Raw genomic sequence first — 17249 nt, forward strand, 5'->3', positions numbered from 1 at the left:
CAATTTACAGGGAGAGATTACAACACAATCAAATATTTAAAATAAAGCATATTAAAAAGTTGATTGTCATTGAATTTCTAATAAAATCTGTGTTTAAGACCGAAAAAATGTTATTTTCCAATTAGAAAAAAATTACAATGTTCGGGACTCAGAGTGAAACAAGGCTAACTTTTTGAATCTGTTCTTTCCCCATAGATTCTTAAGTAAAATAACAAATTTTTCAATTTATACACTGTAAACACTTTTCTTTTGCCATTGCTGTACTGTCACAGATCTTGACTTGAAGTATCCATTTTTTCTCTCCTGTGAAAGCACTGCGTTGGCTGCCCAGAAACAGCAGTCTTAGTTGTGCTAGTACAGAAGCTGAAAATGGTAAATCATTTTATTTACACTGACTCTGCCAGGAAATATCTGGCTCGGGTTGTATAGTTCTAAAACCAGATAAACATAATGGTGTTGCTACATGTTAGCGTATCATCACGTGACATCAGAGTGGAAGGAGGTACGTCTGACTCCCCTACTCCATAGTTTTCAATGTCAGTCATCCTGCGTGGTGCGTTACTGAGCAGTGACCAGCCTACTCCTCATGGGGAGATAGTGAATCTCCACCTATAGCTACACCAGAGCAGTACCAGTAGCAGTCTAAGAACAGGATGCCCACCCACAAGCAGGAAGTCCATGGCTTGGAGAGACAAACGAATAAGGAAAGAAAACCAGAAAAAAAATGGGGTTCATGGCCACAGGCTCTAAAAAACTTCAAATGTACTGGGTTTATGTAGTAAAGGGATAGGAAATTCCAAAAATGCTTAAAATTTTGTATGTTATTTACCAGATCTTTCGCTTCTAACAGAAGATCCTCCACATCGGAGAAGCTAAAACTTGCAACAGTGATAAACTGACTCACTACAGAGGCAAACTTGTCGCCGGACTGTGGAGGTTGTGACTTTTGATATGCCAGCTCCTATGAAATAAACACAAAGTGATCTACTGTTCCAATAACACAGTTTGAAAAACATTGTTTAAATACTTTTCCCTTCTTTACATTCCTTAACAGTTTATAGCACTGATAACTGATTACAAAACTCCTTCAATCTTGGTACTCAGGGCAGAGGGGTGGGTAGTCAGACTGGTGGTAACCATGTTTTTCATCTACTCATGAAACTGTATCACATTATGAATAGCTGTTTCACCAAAACAGTTAAATGACAATTGTACATAACCACTTTTAAAAGCTGTGAAATATAAATACAATACAAGAGCATTTCCCCTTTCCAAGTTCCTTTGTGTTTTCCACCCACTCTTCTTTAAAGCATGAAAGACAGCAACAATAGTGCAAGATCATAGCAAAGCTTGTTACTAAGCTAATAATAAAAAGCCATCCTTTTTGAATAGTGTGCACTCATTTACATCTGAGATGCATAGGCATAATTGTCAGCACAAATAACATGGGACTTTAATAACGTAAAAGTCAGAATTTTCTTTTTTTTTAAAAATCACTATTTGGGAATTCATTGAATACACCAAATCCAAATTATGACAGAGAGACATTACAATGTTACACATCTGATTCCTCGGTCAAAATTTAAAAAAATTTCAGGCCTCACTAAAAATATCATAAATGAAGATTTCATAGTTCATTAACAAAATGCAAAATGATTCTAACTTCAGAAATAGTGCTATTAACTGGCTTATTGTATGACAATTCATAATATTCTACAAGGATGCAGAGAAGGAACACGCCACTCCTAAAAAAAAATCCTACAAAGTTGCTCTTGTGCATCTGGCTTCCCCCTTTTAAATGCCTGAAACAATAGAATTACACAGGAAAGCTAAATAAAAACACAAAGCAACCTTCAAATCAGAGCTGGCCAATGTGTTTCCTGTGACTGAAATACTGATCACCTACAACACGACTCCTGGTCATCTCTTCAGTGTCAGCACACCACCACATTACTGATAGAATTATTTTGTACAAATGTGCAAACACTGAATTAACTGTAACAAGCTTATTAAAAAGGTACATTAGACACAAAGCAAAATCAGGATGCTTTGGTGCAAATGCACAATATGGAAAGGAAAAGGCACATGTGCAGTGGAGGAAGGAAATGCGTCCGTTGTGAAGGGAAACTGGATAACACTGATGACCATGAAGGCTTCCCACCCTCGCTTCCTTTGACTATATAATAAAGAAAAAAATCTAATAAGGACTATAACAATGAAAAAAAGTACAGTGAATACTTACGTTCTCCACAGCCTTCAGACCACTTCTCAGGCTATTGAATTCTTTTTCCAACTCATTCAAACTACACAAAAACACACATCTCTGATAAATGAACATGATCCAAGGAACAACTTTTACATCATTAAAACTAAATCCCATTTGAAACTCGTTTTTTAAAATCCCACTTACCCAAGTTTAGAGATTGATTTTTTGACAGACATTTTGGAACATCCAATTGTTTTATTTGAGATTGAGGGGGGAATTGGGGAGGGGGGGAGGCGGGTAATGTCATTATCATCAGTACCACATCTAAAAATCAAGCAGTTAATATAAAATTTTATGATCTGTTTATTTTCTGACATTTCTAAAAAGACTTGTTATTTTTTAATTGAATAGGGAATGCTCACATCATCATCTAGGCTACTCAGCCAAACTGTGAGGGAGTGGAAATCAGCTCTGAAATAGTTAAGAACACTCAATGCTTCATTTGCTCCAGTCATTTGAGCTGTAGTTTAATTCAGCTTTTATGAAGTCAGGCAAAGTCAATTGCTCCAAGACACACACATTCTTTACCCCAACCCAAATCCACTCTACCCCACCAGTGTCATCAGTGTTCATTACCGGCTCGTCATGTGAATTCTTCAATTCTCATCACTGACAAAACCAATTTTTTTTTTTACTGTCAGTGTCAAGCACCAATGCCCAATTTGCAACAACACTCAAGAAGCTCGACACCACCTTAAACATCTACTCCCTCCATCACCAGTGCACCTTGGCTGCAATGTGCACTATCTACAGGGTGTACAGCAGCAACTCGGCAAGGCTTATTCGACAGCACTTCCCAAACCTATGAGATCCACCACCTAAAAAGACAATGGCAGCAGGTGCATGGGAACACCATCACCTCCATGCTCCCCCTCCAAGTCACACACTATCCTGACATGGACATACATCACCGTTCCTTCATCGCTGGGTCAAAATCCTGGAACTTCCTATCTAACAGCACTGTGGGAGCACCTTCACCATGCGGACTGCAGTGGTTCAAGGCAACTGCTCACTCCCGCCTTCTCAAGGGTAACTAGGGGTGAGCAATAAATGCTGGTCTTGCTAGTGATGCCCGTATCAGGAGAATGAATAAAAATAAAGGCACCGCATGTGGCCTGTTGTGCTTCAGCAAGCGTCAAATTGGCATGAAGAATGGATGCCAAGAGTAAGGAAGGACTGCTGGTACTTTGTCAGCTGTATGAAACAAAAGATATTTCATTCCTACAGATGTGTGCTGTCTGAGATGACAATGTGGAACAGAAATGATGCAGCCCGGAAAGTGCATTTTTTATATTGCATGGAAAGGAGAATCACAATACCAAAAACCTGGTGCCATGCGGTCACCAGCACTCAAAAAGGGGCACAATTTCTGCCACTCTATTAGCAGCCTGATGCATGAAGGACATAAACGAAGAAAGAATAGGGCTCTGAATCATAATCAGTACCTATAACTCACTGTTCCTATAAAAAAATACACAAATCAACTGAAATAGATAGGGATGACACAACCATCATCATTGAATTTGGTTAAGCGGTTTCATCTTTCAAAAGGGAGCTGGTAAGACTCTCTTTAAACTGATTACTTGTCTTGAAAACTTACTTTACTTTGGCTGCATCAGGAATGCTCTGCAAGTCTTCATGGATGTTCACCACTTTTGGGTATTTCTTCTCCAAAATTGTAATCAAATAGTGCAAAAGCGTAATGTTCCTTGAACAAGAACAATGTTAATTGTTTTTAAGCAGACAAAAATACAAAGTAATAAGGATCTATGATGCAACATCAAATAGAGAACCTGTTTGGGATCTGCAGAATCAGAAAATAGCCAAAATATCTTCCTAATTCTTCCCAATATGGACTGAAGTAAAATGTCAAACAAACCCATATCCCCTGCTGTGATCAACTTCCAATGTCCAAGAGGTACTTCCTTCCAGTACAATCAACACTTATATTTAAAGCTAACTCCGCTCACTATGACATTTGCCTATACTTGAGACGCTATGGAAGATGCACATGGAGATGCTATTGTGAATGAGGGCATCTTTTTTGGTGGTGGGGAAGGGAGTAGGGAGGGAGCAGGAAAGGCAAACAATTAATGTCTATTGGAATGGTGCAGATTTAAAAGGTTTTCTGTGTGGTCATTAATAAATCTGCATTAAAAGCACACTTTTTCATGATGAATTCAAACAGGAAGTCACAAAAGGGGCATAGACAGACTAAGTGAGTGGGCAAAACTATGATAGTTGGAGTTCAATGTGTGGAAGTGTGAAGTCAAATCCACTTTAGATTCAAGACAGACAAATCAGGATATTTTCTTGAGAGAGACTAGGAGCTGTGGAGGAGCAAAGGGATTTAGGTGTCCCTGAACACAAATTAGTAAAAGCTGGTGCACAGATAGAAAACATACTCAAAGAGGGTAATGGAATATTTGCCTGTATCTCAAGGGGGTTGGAAATCAAAGGTGAGAAAGTGATGCTTCAGTTTTACAGTGCCTTGATCAGACCCCATCTGAAGTATTGCGTTCAGTTCTGGGCACTGCACCTCGAAGGATATATTGACCTTGGAGATTTATCAGAATGGTACCAGGGCTTAAAGGGTAAATTATGAGGATAGGTTGCATAAATTTGGTCTGTATTCACTTGAGTTTAGAAGGTTGAAGTGTGATCTAATTGAGATGTTTAAAATGATAAAGGGATTTGATAGAGTAGATACAGAGAAACATTTTCTTCTGGTGGGGGAATCCAAAACAAGAGGACACAACTTTAAAATTAAAGCTAGGCCTTTGAGGTAAAATCAATAAGCAGTTTTTCACACAAAGAGTAGTAGAAATCTGGAACTTTTGCCCCCAAAAGGTTGTAGATGCTGGGTCAATTGAAATTTTCAAGACTAAGATTGCTAGGTTTTTGTTAGCTAAGAGTTTTTTGATGAGGTAACAGAGAGGGTAGATGAGGGCAATGGGAGCAGATGAAATTTAACGCAGAAAAATGCGAGGTGATACATTTCGGTAGGAAGAATTAGGAGAGGCAACATAAACTAAAGGGTACAATTCGAAAAGGGGCACAGGATCTGGGGGGTATATGTACACAAATCGTTGAAGATGGCAGGGCAGGTTGAGAAAGCAGTTAAAAAAGCATTCAGGATCCTGGGCTTTAGAAATAGAGGCATAGAGTACAAAAGCAAGGAAGTCATGAACCTTTATATAACACTGGTTCGACCACAACTGGAGTATTGTGTCCAGTTCTGGGCATCACACTTTAGGAAAGATGTGAAGGCCTTAGAGAGGGTGCAGACGAGATTTACTAGAACGATTCCAGGGATGAGGGACTTTAGTTGCGTGGTTGAGAGGAGATTTGATAGAGGTATTGAAAATCATGAAAGGTCTAGTCAGAGTAGATAGAGAGAAACTGTTCCCATTGGCAAAAGGGTCAAGAACCAGAGGACACAGATTTAAGGTGATTGGCAAAAGAACCAAAGGTGACATGAGGAAAAACCTTTTTACACAGTGAGTGGTTAGGGTCTGGAATGCACTGCCAGAAGGGGTGGTGGAGGCAGATTCAATCATGGCCTTCAAAAGGGAACTGGATAAGTACTTGAAAGGAAAAAATTTGCAGGGCTACAGGGATAGGGTGGGGGAGTGGGACTAGCTGGATTGCTCTTGCATAGAGCCGACACAAACTCGATGGGCCGAACGGCCTTCTTCCGTGCTATTTATGATTCTATAAGGGTATCAAGGTATATGGATTAAAGGCAGGTAAATAGAGTAGAGGTGCAGATCAGCCATGAAGCTAACAGAATGGCAGAACAAGTGCGAGGGGCTGAATGGCCTACTCCTGTTCCAATGTAAAATATTTTCACAAAAAAGTTACTTCACAATTTTTGAAAACAACCTATCTGAAGTATATTTCCATAATACCCAAGAGACCAAGGGGGATTGTTTTACTGATTTCTGAGGTTAATGTTTGAATCCTCCCAACCCCCATGGCTTTGAACACTGTGGTAACTTGGAAGACTACCCCTAAGGCCATGTTCTTGTTCAGTTTTAATATTAGCCTCTATAGCTAACAACCATAACAGATTAAATAAAAATCTTCAACTACAGTCTAGGTAAGGTAACAGAGAGCAGAACTGCCTCTGAAAGTTGACAAAGCAGCAAAGAACAATCTCATTTTGAACGAGTAGTGTCAGTCATGTCTTACTTGTCAATACTAGACTTGGTGTCTGCAATCTTGTTGAGACTAGAGAGTTTGAATCCATAAGCATTGCCTCTTTGTCCCTTGTTCATGTAATTGCCAAAAGCTAAAACCACCTCCAGCAGCTGCTTCAGTTTTTTGTTTTGCAGAACTTCCTTGGATCCCAAACGAATAGCTGAAAATAAAAAAAACAAATTATATTGGTGAAAATAGCTCCGATAGTATTATACTAAATCAGTTAAGTCCCAGCTGAGGTACAAAATATTTAAAATTAAATGGAATAAAAACTTTACAACTTAAGTAACAAAAATATGAACTCAACAAAGCATATTCTGATGCTACAATAAAAACAAACTCTTGCTTTAAGTGACTAAGTAGTGAAATTTGTCACTTTTGATGGTTTGGCAAAAATAAATATGAAATGTACACCAAGTACTTTGCATTAAAATGGACAATAAAATTAACAATCCTTCCCAGCTCTGCTTATAAACAAGACACTCCATTTGCCAGGCTTCATAATAAACCCTGAATATGATACATTCAGTTCAAATATTTTTAAAAAAAAAATACATCTCTAATTCAAAATTTCATTTGGTGAGTCTTGAAACATGAACGTAGCATTCTAGGCATGAGAAAAAAGATGCAAGTACAAGTCCTTGAATTAAACGGGCCCACATACTTTTGTTCAAATTTGACTCAACATCTAACAGCTAAATAAACTGGAAAAATTTACTGATAGAGAAACAGAGCAGTAGGAAACATTTAAAACACTGATCAAGAGAGTCCAGGAGAAATATAACCAAATAAAAGGCATGAACAAACTAGCCAGTAAAGATACACCATGGACGAATAAAGAAATAAGGGCAAAATTGAAACTGAAGAAAAAGGCATACACTAAGTACATAGACATCGAAGGAGAGGTTGACAAAAGGGAATACAAAAAGGTTAGAAAATAATTTTTTTTTAAATCAATTAGGAAGGCAAAGAGAAACTAAGAAATTAAATTATCAAGAAATATAAAAAAAAATTTCTACAGATACATAAATAACAAAAGAAAAATCAGGATAGGGATAGGGCCACTAAGGGATACACACAATAAACTCAAAGGTAATGACAGCGAAATGGCAGAAATATTAAATAATTATTTGCCACAGTATTTACCAGGAAGACTAACATGGTGGGCATGACATCAGAAGAGATCAAAAAAGGTAAATACATTTAAGATAAAAAGGGGTGGATTGGGAAATAATTGATAAACTAATCAAACTTAGAGAGGACAAAACCCCTGGTTCGGATGGATTGCATCCGCGCATATTAAAAGAAGTTTGGGAAGAGATAGCAGAGGCTCAATCACATATATGTAAAAATTAATTAGAAAAGGAAATAGTGCCAGAGGGCTGGCGAACAGATAATGTGATTCCTATATTTAAAAAGGGAGAAAGAACCAGTCCAGGGAATTACAGACCAATTAGCCTAATGTCGGTAGTAGGAAAGATAATGGAATCCTTACTCAAAAGGTGTAATAGAAAAACATCTAGAAACTGAAAATATAATAAAGAATAGTCAGCACGGATATCGAAAGGGAAGGTCACGCTTGACCAGTCTTATTGAATTCTTTGAAGAAGTAACAGAAAGGTTAGGCAAGGGAAATGCAGTAGATGTAATATATTTAGATTTTTAAAGGCCTTCGATACGGTACCACATTGTAGATTCATGACTAAGGTCAGAGCACGTGAAGTCAGGGGACAAGTAGCAGAATGGATAGCAAACTGGTTACAAAACAGAAAACAGTAGGATTTAAAGGTAGTTATTCAGACTTGCAAAAGGTGGGAAGTGGTGTTCCACAAGGATCGGTGCTGGGACCACTGTGGTTCACCATTTACATAAACGATTTGGACTCGGGAATCAGAAGTACAATTTCAACATTTGCGGACAACATCAAATTGGGGGTATAGTTAATACCGAGGAAGACATTAATAAACTTGCAGAATGGGCATGTAATTGGCAAATGAATTTCAATATAGATAAGTGTATGGTGACAGAACTTTAACATCCCTCACACACACCATGAATTGATGTTATCAATGACTGTTGCACACCTCAGTATGCTCATCACAACATAACTTCTGCAATTATTCTTAATATAGCTTTATATTCTCTTCCAGGGCCTTCACGAATTACTGAAGCGACACACTATCTGGACGAGGGCGATTCCTCAAAGGAGCTCCATGCGTCACATCATAATTGAGCCATTCACTAGCGCAGCTACTCACACCTCGGTGGGTCCTGTTAGACAGTTAGTTGGGTTTTTACCTGATGATTCACCACTCAAGTGAGCATGAGCAGGCACTGCTGGCAGGGACAGCTGTGGAGAGTCCACATCGGGGTCCGCTCTCCTCTCCAAGCTTTGCTCAGCTGGACGCAGATGAAGAACCCCGGGAACCATCGTTGAGAAGGAGAACAATAGAGGTATAGATACACCTTTGCAAGGAACTGGAAAATATGCCACGCACACTCTCCGCAATAGCGGAGAGGATGGAAGAGTCCACCTCCAGCATTAGTGGAATGGTGGCGCAGGAAAATGCGGGAATGTCTGCGATGGAGAGAATCGCAGCCTCCATTGAGCTTCAAGCACGGCTCACAAATGAGTCCATTCAGGCCGTGACAACAGCCATGCGGACTCAGGATGCCAACTATTCTGCCGCCTTAAACAGGCGGCCAGCTACTTTAGCCTCACAACGCGTCACAGATCTGCTCCAAGCTGTTGTCCAGCAGAGTGGTAGGAGTGATGTGGCTGTGGCCCAGGAGAGGGATGATGGCGAAAGGGGACAAGGAGCTAGCCCTCAAGTCTGTCGTGTGCGTGGAAGAGGGCCGGAATGTTGGACTCGCACAAAATGAAGGAATCATGGCAGCTACCAGGAATTTGGCACACAACTGCAGAAACCTCCTCTAGTGGTCGCAAACCAGCTACCCACTGATGGAGTGATATCCCCTTCGGTTGATGAACAGCCCTTGCTTATGTGCAGGTCCTCGAATTGCTTCATGTATGCAATCAGTTGTGCCCTGCATCCATGGGAAGCCAACCAGAGTGTGGAAATCCACTGCCTTCTCAGTCTGGCTGATGTCGTCGCAGCGGAAGTTGACTTAGTCGGATCCCCTGGCAAACAAGCCATCTGTCACCTATTGTATACACTTATGAGCAGACGACAGAGATCCTATTGATGTCACCTGTGGTGCCCTGGAAGGATCTGGAGGTGAAGAAATTGAGGGCAGTGGTGACTTTAACTGCGATGGGCATCGTGTGGCCACCAGGCCCAGCTGGGAGTAGCTCTGCATGAAGGAGCGTACCTGGACCACCTGGCAACTCAATCTTAGCCTGCGTAGGCACTGCTCCTCAGAGATCCAAGAGACTCAGCCTCTGCCTGTAGACCCTCTCACGTGGGTAGTGCCTCCTGTGACAATGACCCTTCCATTGGGCCCCACCACTCTTCTCCAGGTCCTTGTGGCACACCTCTGTCTTGTGCACCTGCAACTCCCAGAACTGCACACCCTGCCTACCGCAGATGGTGATGTGCCTCCCCCTCAGATGTACTGTTGAATAAATCCATTGCGCACCACCACCCCCATCCTGATGTCAGTTTGAGGGGGTCCAAAGTGTAGGTAAATATGTGCGAACACAAGAATTCTGAATGTGAACCAAGATATCTCAGTCTAAACACAAAGAACTTCCAGCCAAAGGTCTGCCCGAGAGAACGGATTGCCCTGCTGCAAAAATTCACCTTTTCTTCACATGTCAATCACTGGTTTAAAGGTCTAAATGAGGTCAAGCTGCAACTCATCTCCATTTCTATGGCGTATTTCAGAGGCCACGGAAGACAAGCTCATAGGCAGTTAAAACGGCTTGTGTAGATCAATACACAAAAAGTTAACAGCTTTAAGGACTTCAAGTACCTCAGTTGGCCTTTAAATACTTACTTCCAGGTTTCAGAAGTGTGCGCACCCAAATGCGTCTGGGTCAAACCCGGAAGTAGGCGCGTTGGAGCTGGGACGCGGTCCCGCCTGAAAACGGAGAATTTTTAGTCCCCACTCTTTTCCCCTCCCTCCCCCCCTCCCCCCCGCCCCCCCGCAACCCAGCCGTTCTTGGGGATTAAAATTTATGCCATGATCTGATCTTGTGTGACCTAGCTTGGCTGGTAGCACTCAACACCAAGGGCCCGAATTTAACTGCCCCTGCCTGGCAGAAATTGGGCGGGGGGCGGGGGGCGGGGGGAGGAGAGGTTTAAAGTAACAGGAATCAGCTAACCCCACCGATCTCGCTTTCTTCCCACCATATCCAGATATTAACCTGCTCTTTTGAAACCTGCCGGGAGCCGGATCCTGGGCCAGAAAAAGTCCAGAAAGCACGTTTTAAATTTATTTTGCTTGCAGGCCGGGAGGGGTAGGAGTGCTCCTCTAGGCCTCACAAGGAAGCCTTGGGTCTCCCTTGCGCAGGCCCCTCCACCTCCCTCCGATCGCTGCCACAACCTCCCCCTACCCCCCAATTGCAGACAAACCCGCGCGCCCCCCCCCCCCCCACCTAATCCCGGCCAGACACCACAACCACCACCCCCCCACTCCTCCTCCCGATCGAGGCCGGACACACTCTAGGTTCAGATTTTTAATATTTCACTACGGATTTGGCACAAATATTTTCATTAATTTTCTTTCCAGTATGAAACAAATTATTGATGAACAGATTTTCACCATGTTCAATTTGCTTGGGGCATAATCAGTACAAATATATTGTCCTGCAATTCTGATATACCACTTAGCCTAACTGGATAAAAGCATGGTCTTGCCCAAGGCTCGTGAAAAGCTTAAACTGTCTCCCAGAAGCCCTACGGCAATTACTGAAAGAAAACATGAATTCAATAGATTTTTAAATAAAGTTCCACACTACAGTTAATGAACCTTTTGTACAGGACTGATCTTCTAACTCACTTTTCCCACACATTATTTATGTATTCGTTAATCAAAAGGCATTATTGGAAAAAATATATATATACATTGCATATACATATATATGCACACACAAACCCCATAGGGGATGGTTTATTCGCTGGCCTTCTCCCACTCGTCTGGCCTAACTTCGGCAGAAGACCCTGAAAGGTATCATTTTCCATGGCTCTTGCACTGAATTATGGCTGATGAGGAGAAGCCGTGTGGAAATTCAACCTCAGTGCTTTGCTTGTTGATACTGTGATAGTTAGATAATATGTTTAGTTCAGCGGACTTGTTCTACAACGGTCCATAAATAAAATGCATCATTGTAATTAGGGCCACGTCTTAGAAAAATCACAAGGGCTGATCATGGGAGTTAGCCTGGAATAATCTACCCGACTGTTTTTCCTGTTAAATTGTTTAACTGCACTGAAGATATTTGAATAAATTATGCTCGTCATTATACCACCACAGTGGCAATGACGTAATGGATACTACCAGCAAGAGAAATGCAATTGAGTGGGTGTGGCACTCTGCAGGTAATATGCATTGTGTTTACACACACTAACTGAAAACTGTTCAACTTAGTGGTTGAATGATTATTGTTGAATTTCATTAAAAAACAATGTCACAGTCTATAATTTTATACACTGTAAATATAAATTTGGTACATTATTAAATTGGCAAACGTGTTTATAGCACACAAGTAGACACAGTGTAAAATAGCATAAGAGAAGTCACATACAATATTAAAACATCTTAAAACAAACATCATGACCTCTTATTATGAATGCTGACTTAGGGCTAAAAGCCATTGAATAATGAGAAGGCCTGATAAGAAGAAAAATTGTACCTTCAACTTTGGGTTTAACTTCAGCTATTCTTTCAGCAAATTTCTTCTTGAAATACAGGGACTGTAATCTCTGCTGGTAGTGAGGAATTCTAGTGAAAAAGTCAATACATATAAACATGAATGCACAGTGTTTGTCAGCAATTTTGTTGAGATGGAATTCCTGCTATCACCAAACATTCAAATCAGATCATTCCAACACAAATGTTCATTTTCTTTCTAACAATGACATACTAATAATAGGGTGCGTCATCCTGAAGCGTAATGCATTTTAAAGTTAAAATCTACAAAAATAATCTCCTCCGTATACACACGTAAATGAGTTCTAAACCAACCTGTTACTTCCGGTTATTTAAGATTTTGAAATTCAACTTTGGCAGGGGGAATACAACCGGGGTGGGGGGAGCGAGGAGGGAAAAAACCTCCACCTGTTATGCACCCTACCTGATTTTTATTTCTATTGACTTCAATGGAAAGTAGAATCGGGGCAGGTTGTATAACTGGTGGCTGATCTGCCACCGCCCATTTTGCACCACTTTAGTATTTAAAAGCTATAGGGAGTCTTTAAAATATTGATCAAATTATGGTACAGAAGCCTACCTAAAATCTTTCAGTCTATAACACTATCAAAAAACTACAGGTTGTTGGCATTCCAAGAATGAAAAATCATGTGTTTCTGACTGTAGTTCAGTGTCAAGAAACAAAATGAAGCTGAAAAATCCTTTGTGCATTTGAATGATGTTTTTGTTGGTTCAAGTGAGTTTTGGCTGAATGTTTTTTTTTAAAAAATAATGGTTTTGATACACCAAATCCTTGGTCAGTCCCTTTATCCCCAACTTTGTTTCCTTCTTTCCTGTCCAAAGCAAATAATGTTCGAACAGTCTACAAGTTCCATGAAAGCGCCTTGCAGTTCACTTCCCCTTTTAGATAACCCAGCCCTGATGGGAACTCCCCAGTTGGGGAATTTGCAGACAAAAACATGTGCCCTAATAACATAGGGAACAGCACGTTGGCACACAAAAGCATTGCACCACTGACCTGTTTTACTCATGGATTTACATCAGTGTTTTGACGTACATACCTGCTCATTTCATACAAGAACCTGTCTGCTTTTGCCATGCGCTCAATTTCATGTTTGTGTTCTTCCAGCATATCAACATCGCTCTTCTCAGGGACAAATTTCAGCAGCTAAAAGGAAAATCATAAGTCATTTCTATAAAACGTAAAAGGTTTTATTTGTTTACTGATGGCATTTCAGTTAACCTTAACTCAGTTATTGTATGTGAGTTTTTGATCTTTGGTCCTAATCGGACATGCTCTGTGCAACACATTCCTGGCCAAAACAAAAAGCTGGAGAACCAATTAAAGCATTCCAACTAAAAGGTTTCTCCAAAAACATGAACTAGGTTGCATGTGAATAACCCAAAGACAGGCCATCAGCTCTATCATTTTTCATTTCTCCCCATGTGGAGCCACTGGACCCTTTTAGGAACCTCTCCACAATGGCACGGCTGATTTCCTCCCATTACATGGTGTAATGCACTGCAGATCAATCCACTTTGCTAACATGCTTTTCAGGCATTATTTATTTTTGAACATTTTCAATTTCATTTTAGGAGATAAAGTTGTGGAATAAGTTACAACACTTTCATCTCAGGAAAGAATCCAACCTCAACTGATGGGATGGTGGGGGGGGGGGGGAAATAAAACTACCAATGATTGTAGGGGTCTTGTGGGAAATTAAGCTGGACAGTATTCATGCCCATAGCTTCAAACACTTTCCTAGCATTATGGAAAAATTCTTATATCAGTTTGGCCATACAGACTCTTACTTGCTAGTATCAGGGACATAATTCCTATTTCATTTCTTTCTCCCAGTGCCAATTGTAAAATATATTTATAGTACCACAAAATCAGATATATGAGTTTAGATAAGTTAACCTAATGGCTTAGCTGGTTAAGACCAGGAATGTCTAGGTTTGATCCCCCATACACTGTGGGGTTAGCTGATCTCAGTTGAAGTGGTGGTAGGATCACTACAATTAGCCTCAGAACTCTTGAGTTAAAGGGGTGGGGGGGAAAGAGAGAAGAATCTGCTATGCTATGGTTCTTGATCACTATCCAGTGACTCCTGCTGTAAGTCTTAGTATGTAGATACAAGGTGAGAACAAAATCAGGCTCAGCTGCGAAGCTCCTCATGGTCAAATACCTCATTGCCGGTCACTGCCTAAACTAACTTGGGTCAAGTAACAGAACATAATCACCATCTATAGAACCCATACCCCACCAAAGTCTACGGGAAAGTGGAAGGGGAAAAAAAGAAAAATAATTTAGACAAGCCGTGCTAATTAACATTTTCAGAGCACTGTCTGAGGTTGTTCTGCCAACAACGTAGAGTATAGCAAAGTACTCCCAGTGCTCACATATAAATAAATTATTTAAGATACAGAACAAAACATTTAAGTATGTTGAAATCAGGTTAATTGTCTGAGCATTGTGGATTCTATTTAACTGAAATACATTTGGTTACTGAGAGTCAAAAACAATCAAAATGTTTACAACAAATACTTGGAATATCTTCATTCAATTTTTACTAGATTTGTAAAGAAACAATTAAAAACTAATTTAAAATATCTTGTGTAAATTAACAAAGATCCAATAAACTTCTTACTCCAAATGTCATACTCCCTCTTTTGACTCTCAGTTGTACCAGACCCTTAGCTTGCTCCCAGTTTTTTTTCTAAGGATACTTCAAGACTTTGGTTCAAGCAATTTACCCTTGACTTGTGACCTTAATGATCTAAATATCAATAGGTTTCAAGTCTCATAATACAAACATTTCACAAGAGAACTTAGTACTTGAAGTAGTTGTGAAATTGTATTTTCCTCAGGTTACTTTTTGGTTTGGGTAACTGGCAACAGTCAGCAACGACTGGTGCTATTTAATGTCTTTCCTTCATCTTAAGGAACGAGGACCCTTGATCTGGACAACATTACAAAGCTCCCAATTCATGCAATCTTGAAAGAACAACTATTTTATTTTGTTCACATTTTAAACTGTAACCAGCTGTGTCCACTCAGTTGACTAATGGCAGTCAGATGTGGCAGCATGAAGCTGAATTGATGAAAGAGGAGTGATTAAGGTGCAAGGAGATTCCTATAAAATAACGAGCCAGCTTCTGTCACCCTAAAGCAACGTTACATATGTCAAACATGAACAGAAAAGCTGTCTGTAGTTTTAAATTGTAAACCACATGTAATTCATAATCCACTACTCAAACTTTTTACAAATCACTTAACAACTTCATTAAAGAGGTATTGTATTTCAGATCAAAAAAGATTTAAATCCACAATAACCAGTTTTTTTTTTTAAGTGTATGACTAACTGAAATACAGTACTAATAACTTTGTAATGCCATACCCTAATGGGTAAACAATATTCAAGTGAACGTACGAGAATTTCTAAATAAACCCTCAATGTACACATTTCTAAACAACCTGAATTGGTGGTACTTTTATTGCGGACATTAGTTTTGTTCAACTGGACGACCAACACACAAACCAATGCAAAGAAAAACTCAAAAGTGTCCATCTGTACATCAAGAAATCTGGCACCAGTATGTTTTTGTTTAAGAGCTTGCCTCAGTAACTTCGCTAAAGAAAGGCCTGCATGAAGTTTAATTTCTTTTTAAATTGTTTCTACTTTCAACTCAATTTTAATTACAGTATTAAGTATCTAAGTATTTTTAATTAGTACAGTTCAGTACATTTTAAGACTAATCATGTCCTTTTTGCACTTCAAAACAGGTGCCATTTATTCTATTACTATGGAATAGCTGATGTGTACACACTAGGATGCACTTACTTCAGTGTCATTTGGTACAGGTGCAAAACAGCAACTTTTTTTTAAAAAAGAAATACCGGTGGATTTAGAGTTAAACACCTGAACTGATGCACAAACACCAAGCTGTTGGTTCCAAATAAAACTCCAAAGGCTTATGGTGGTAGAGTTTGAGAGATTTCTATCATGGTATGCAGTGGAGCAGGAGGATGCTAACAAGTTCCCACAATCCTCTCAAATCAACTTCCTGATATTTGCCACACTACCCAGCATTCCTTCCCAGGAGGAAAAAACAGCTGGTGTGTCACTCTGGGCCATTATTGTACACTTCCCAGTCATCAGCTTAATTACAGAGGATTAGGAGTAGGCCAATTGCATGATCTTCTGGTCACAAAACATTTGGCGCAGGACATGTTGGAGAGAATAAAAATGCATTTAGTAATGGACATGAACAGGTAGCAACAACACATTCCACTGCATTTCACTTTTCTAATCATGTTCTTATACTCTTCTGCTAGAATGGCCTGTTGGCCCTACACAGTTCCCCATGTCAAGTGCCAATGCTGTGACTAACAGGTTCCCTTCCATAGGGTGGCACAGGCAGAATCCTAGATCTGTTTTCTTTCCCCAAAGGGATGTCCATTCAGCAGCCCCATTGAGAACTCACAGCATGTCGCTAAATAGACCAAGACTCGGACACTGAAGAAGTGTCAAATGAAACAGCAGCAGGAAAATAACTTCCTTAACCACAGTTTGCTACTATACCAATGTCGAAAATAAATTAAAAATGTGAACGCTCAAATTTTCAGTCACCACCCATCCCCTATTTTTAAAAAATCATAGTATTGTTCATAGTAATGAGCTATCATTTAGATGATAAAAATTATTTCCAATCTTTGCAGCCTGGTAACCATTTGTAATCAATTCCAATTAGATATTATTGTATTTTTCCTTCCTTTAATACAGCAAGTTACCATCTTCAACAAGTAGAGCAGCTAATACCAAAGATACTATAGACTTATCATAGAATCATATAGCACAGGAGGCAGCCATTCAGCCCATTGTGCCTGTGCCAGTTCTTTGAAAGAGCGATCCAATTAGATCCACTCCCCTACTCTTTCCCC

General features: G+C 39.9%; 1 protein-coding gene across 2 annotated transcripts in view; it reads right to left on the reverse strand.

The window, feature by feature from the left end:
- The window catches only part of daam1a (dishevelled associated activator of morphogenesis 1a), a 178348-nt gene that overhangs the window by 11482 nt on the left and 149617 nt on the right, over positions 1 to 17249 (reverse strand). For both annotated transcript variants that reach the window (XM_067991525.1, XM_067991524.1), the window contains 6 exons: positions 13366 to 13472; positions 12288 to 12376; positions 6461 to 6629; positions 3867 to 3974; positions 2243 to 2303; positions 830 to 961 (listed from right to left, as the gene is read on the reverse strand). In XM_067991525.1, the coding sequence (XP_067847626.1) occupies positions 830 to 961; positions 2243 to 2303; positions 3867 to 3974; positions 6461 to 6629; positions 12288 to 12376; positions 13366 to 13472 (666 nt within the window). The remainder of the gene's footprint in view (positions 1 to 829; positions 962 to 2242; positions 2304 to 3866; positions 3975 to 6460; positions 6630 to 12287; positions 12377 to 13365; positions 13473 to 17249) is intronic.

Source organism: Heptranchias perlo, chromosome 10 (genome assembly GCF_035084215.1).
Source record: "Heptranchias perlo isolate sHepPer1 chromosome 10, sHepPer1.hap1, whole genome shotgun sequence".
Taxonomy (NCBI): domain Eukaryota; kingdom Metazoa; phylum Chordata; class Chondrichthyes; order Hexanchiformes; family Hexanchidae; genus Heptranchias; species Heptranchias perlo.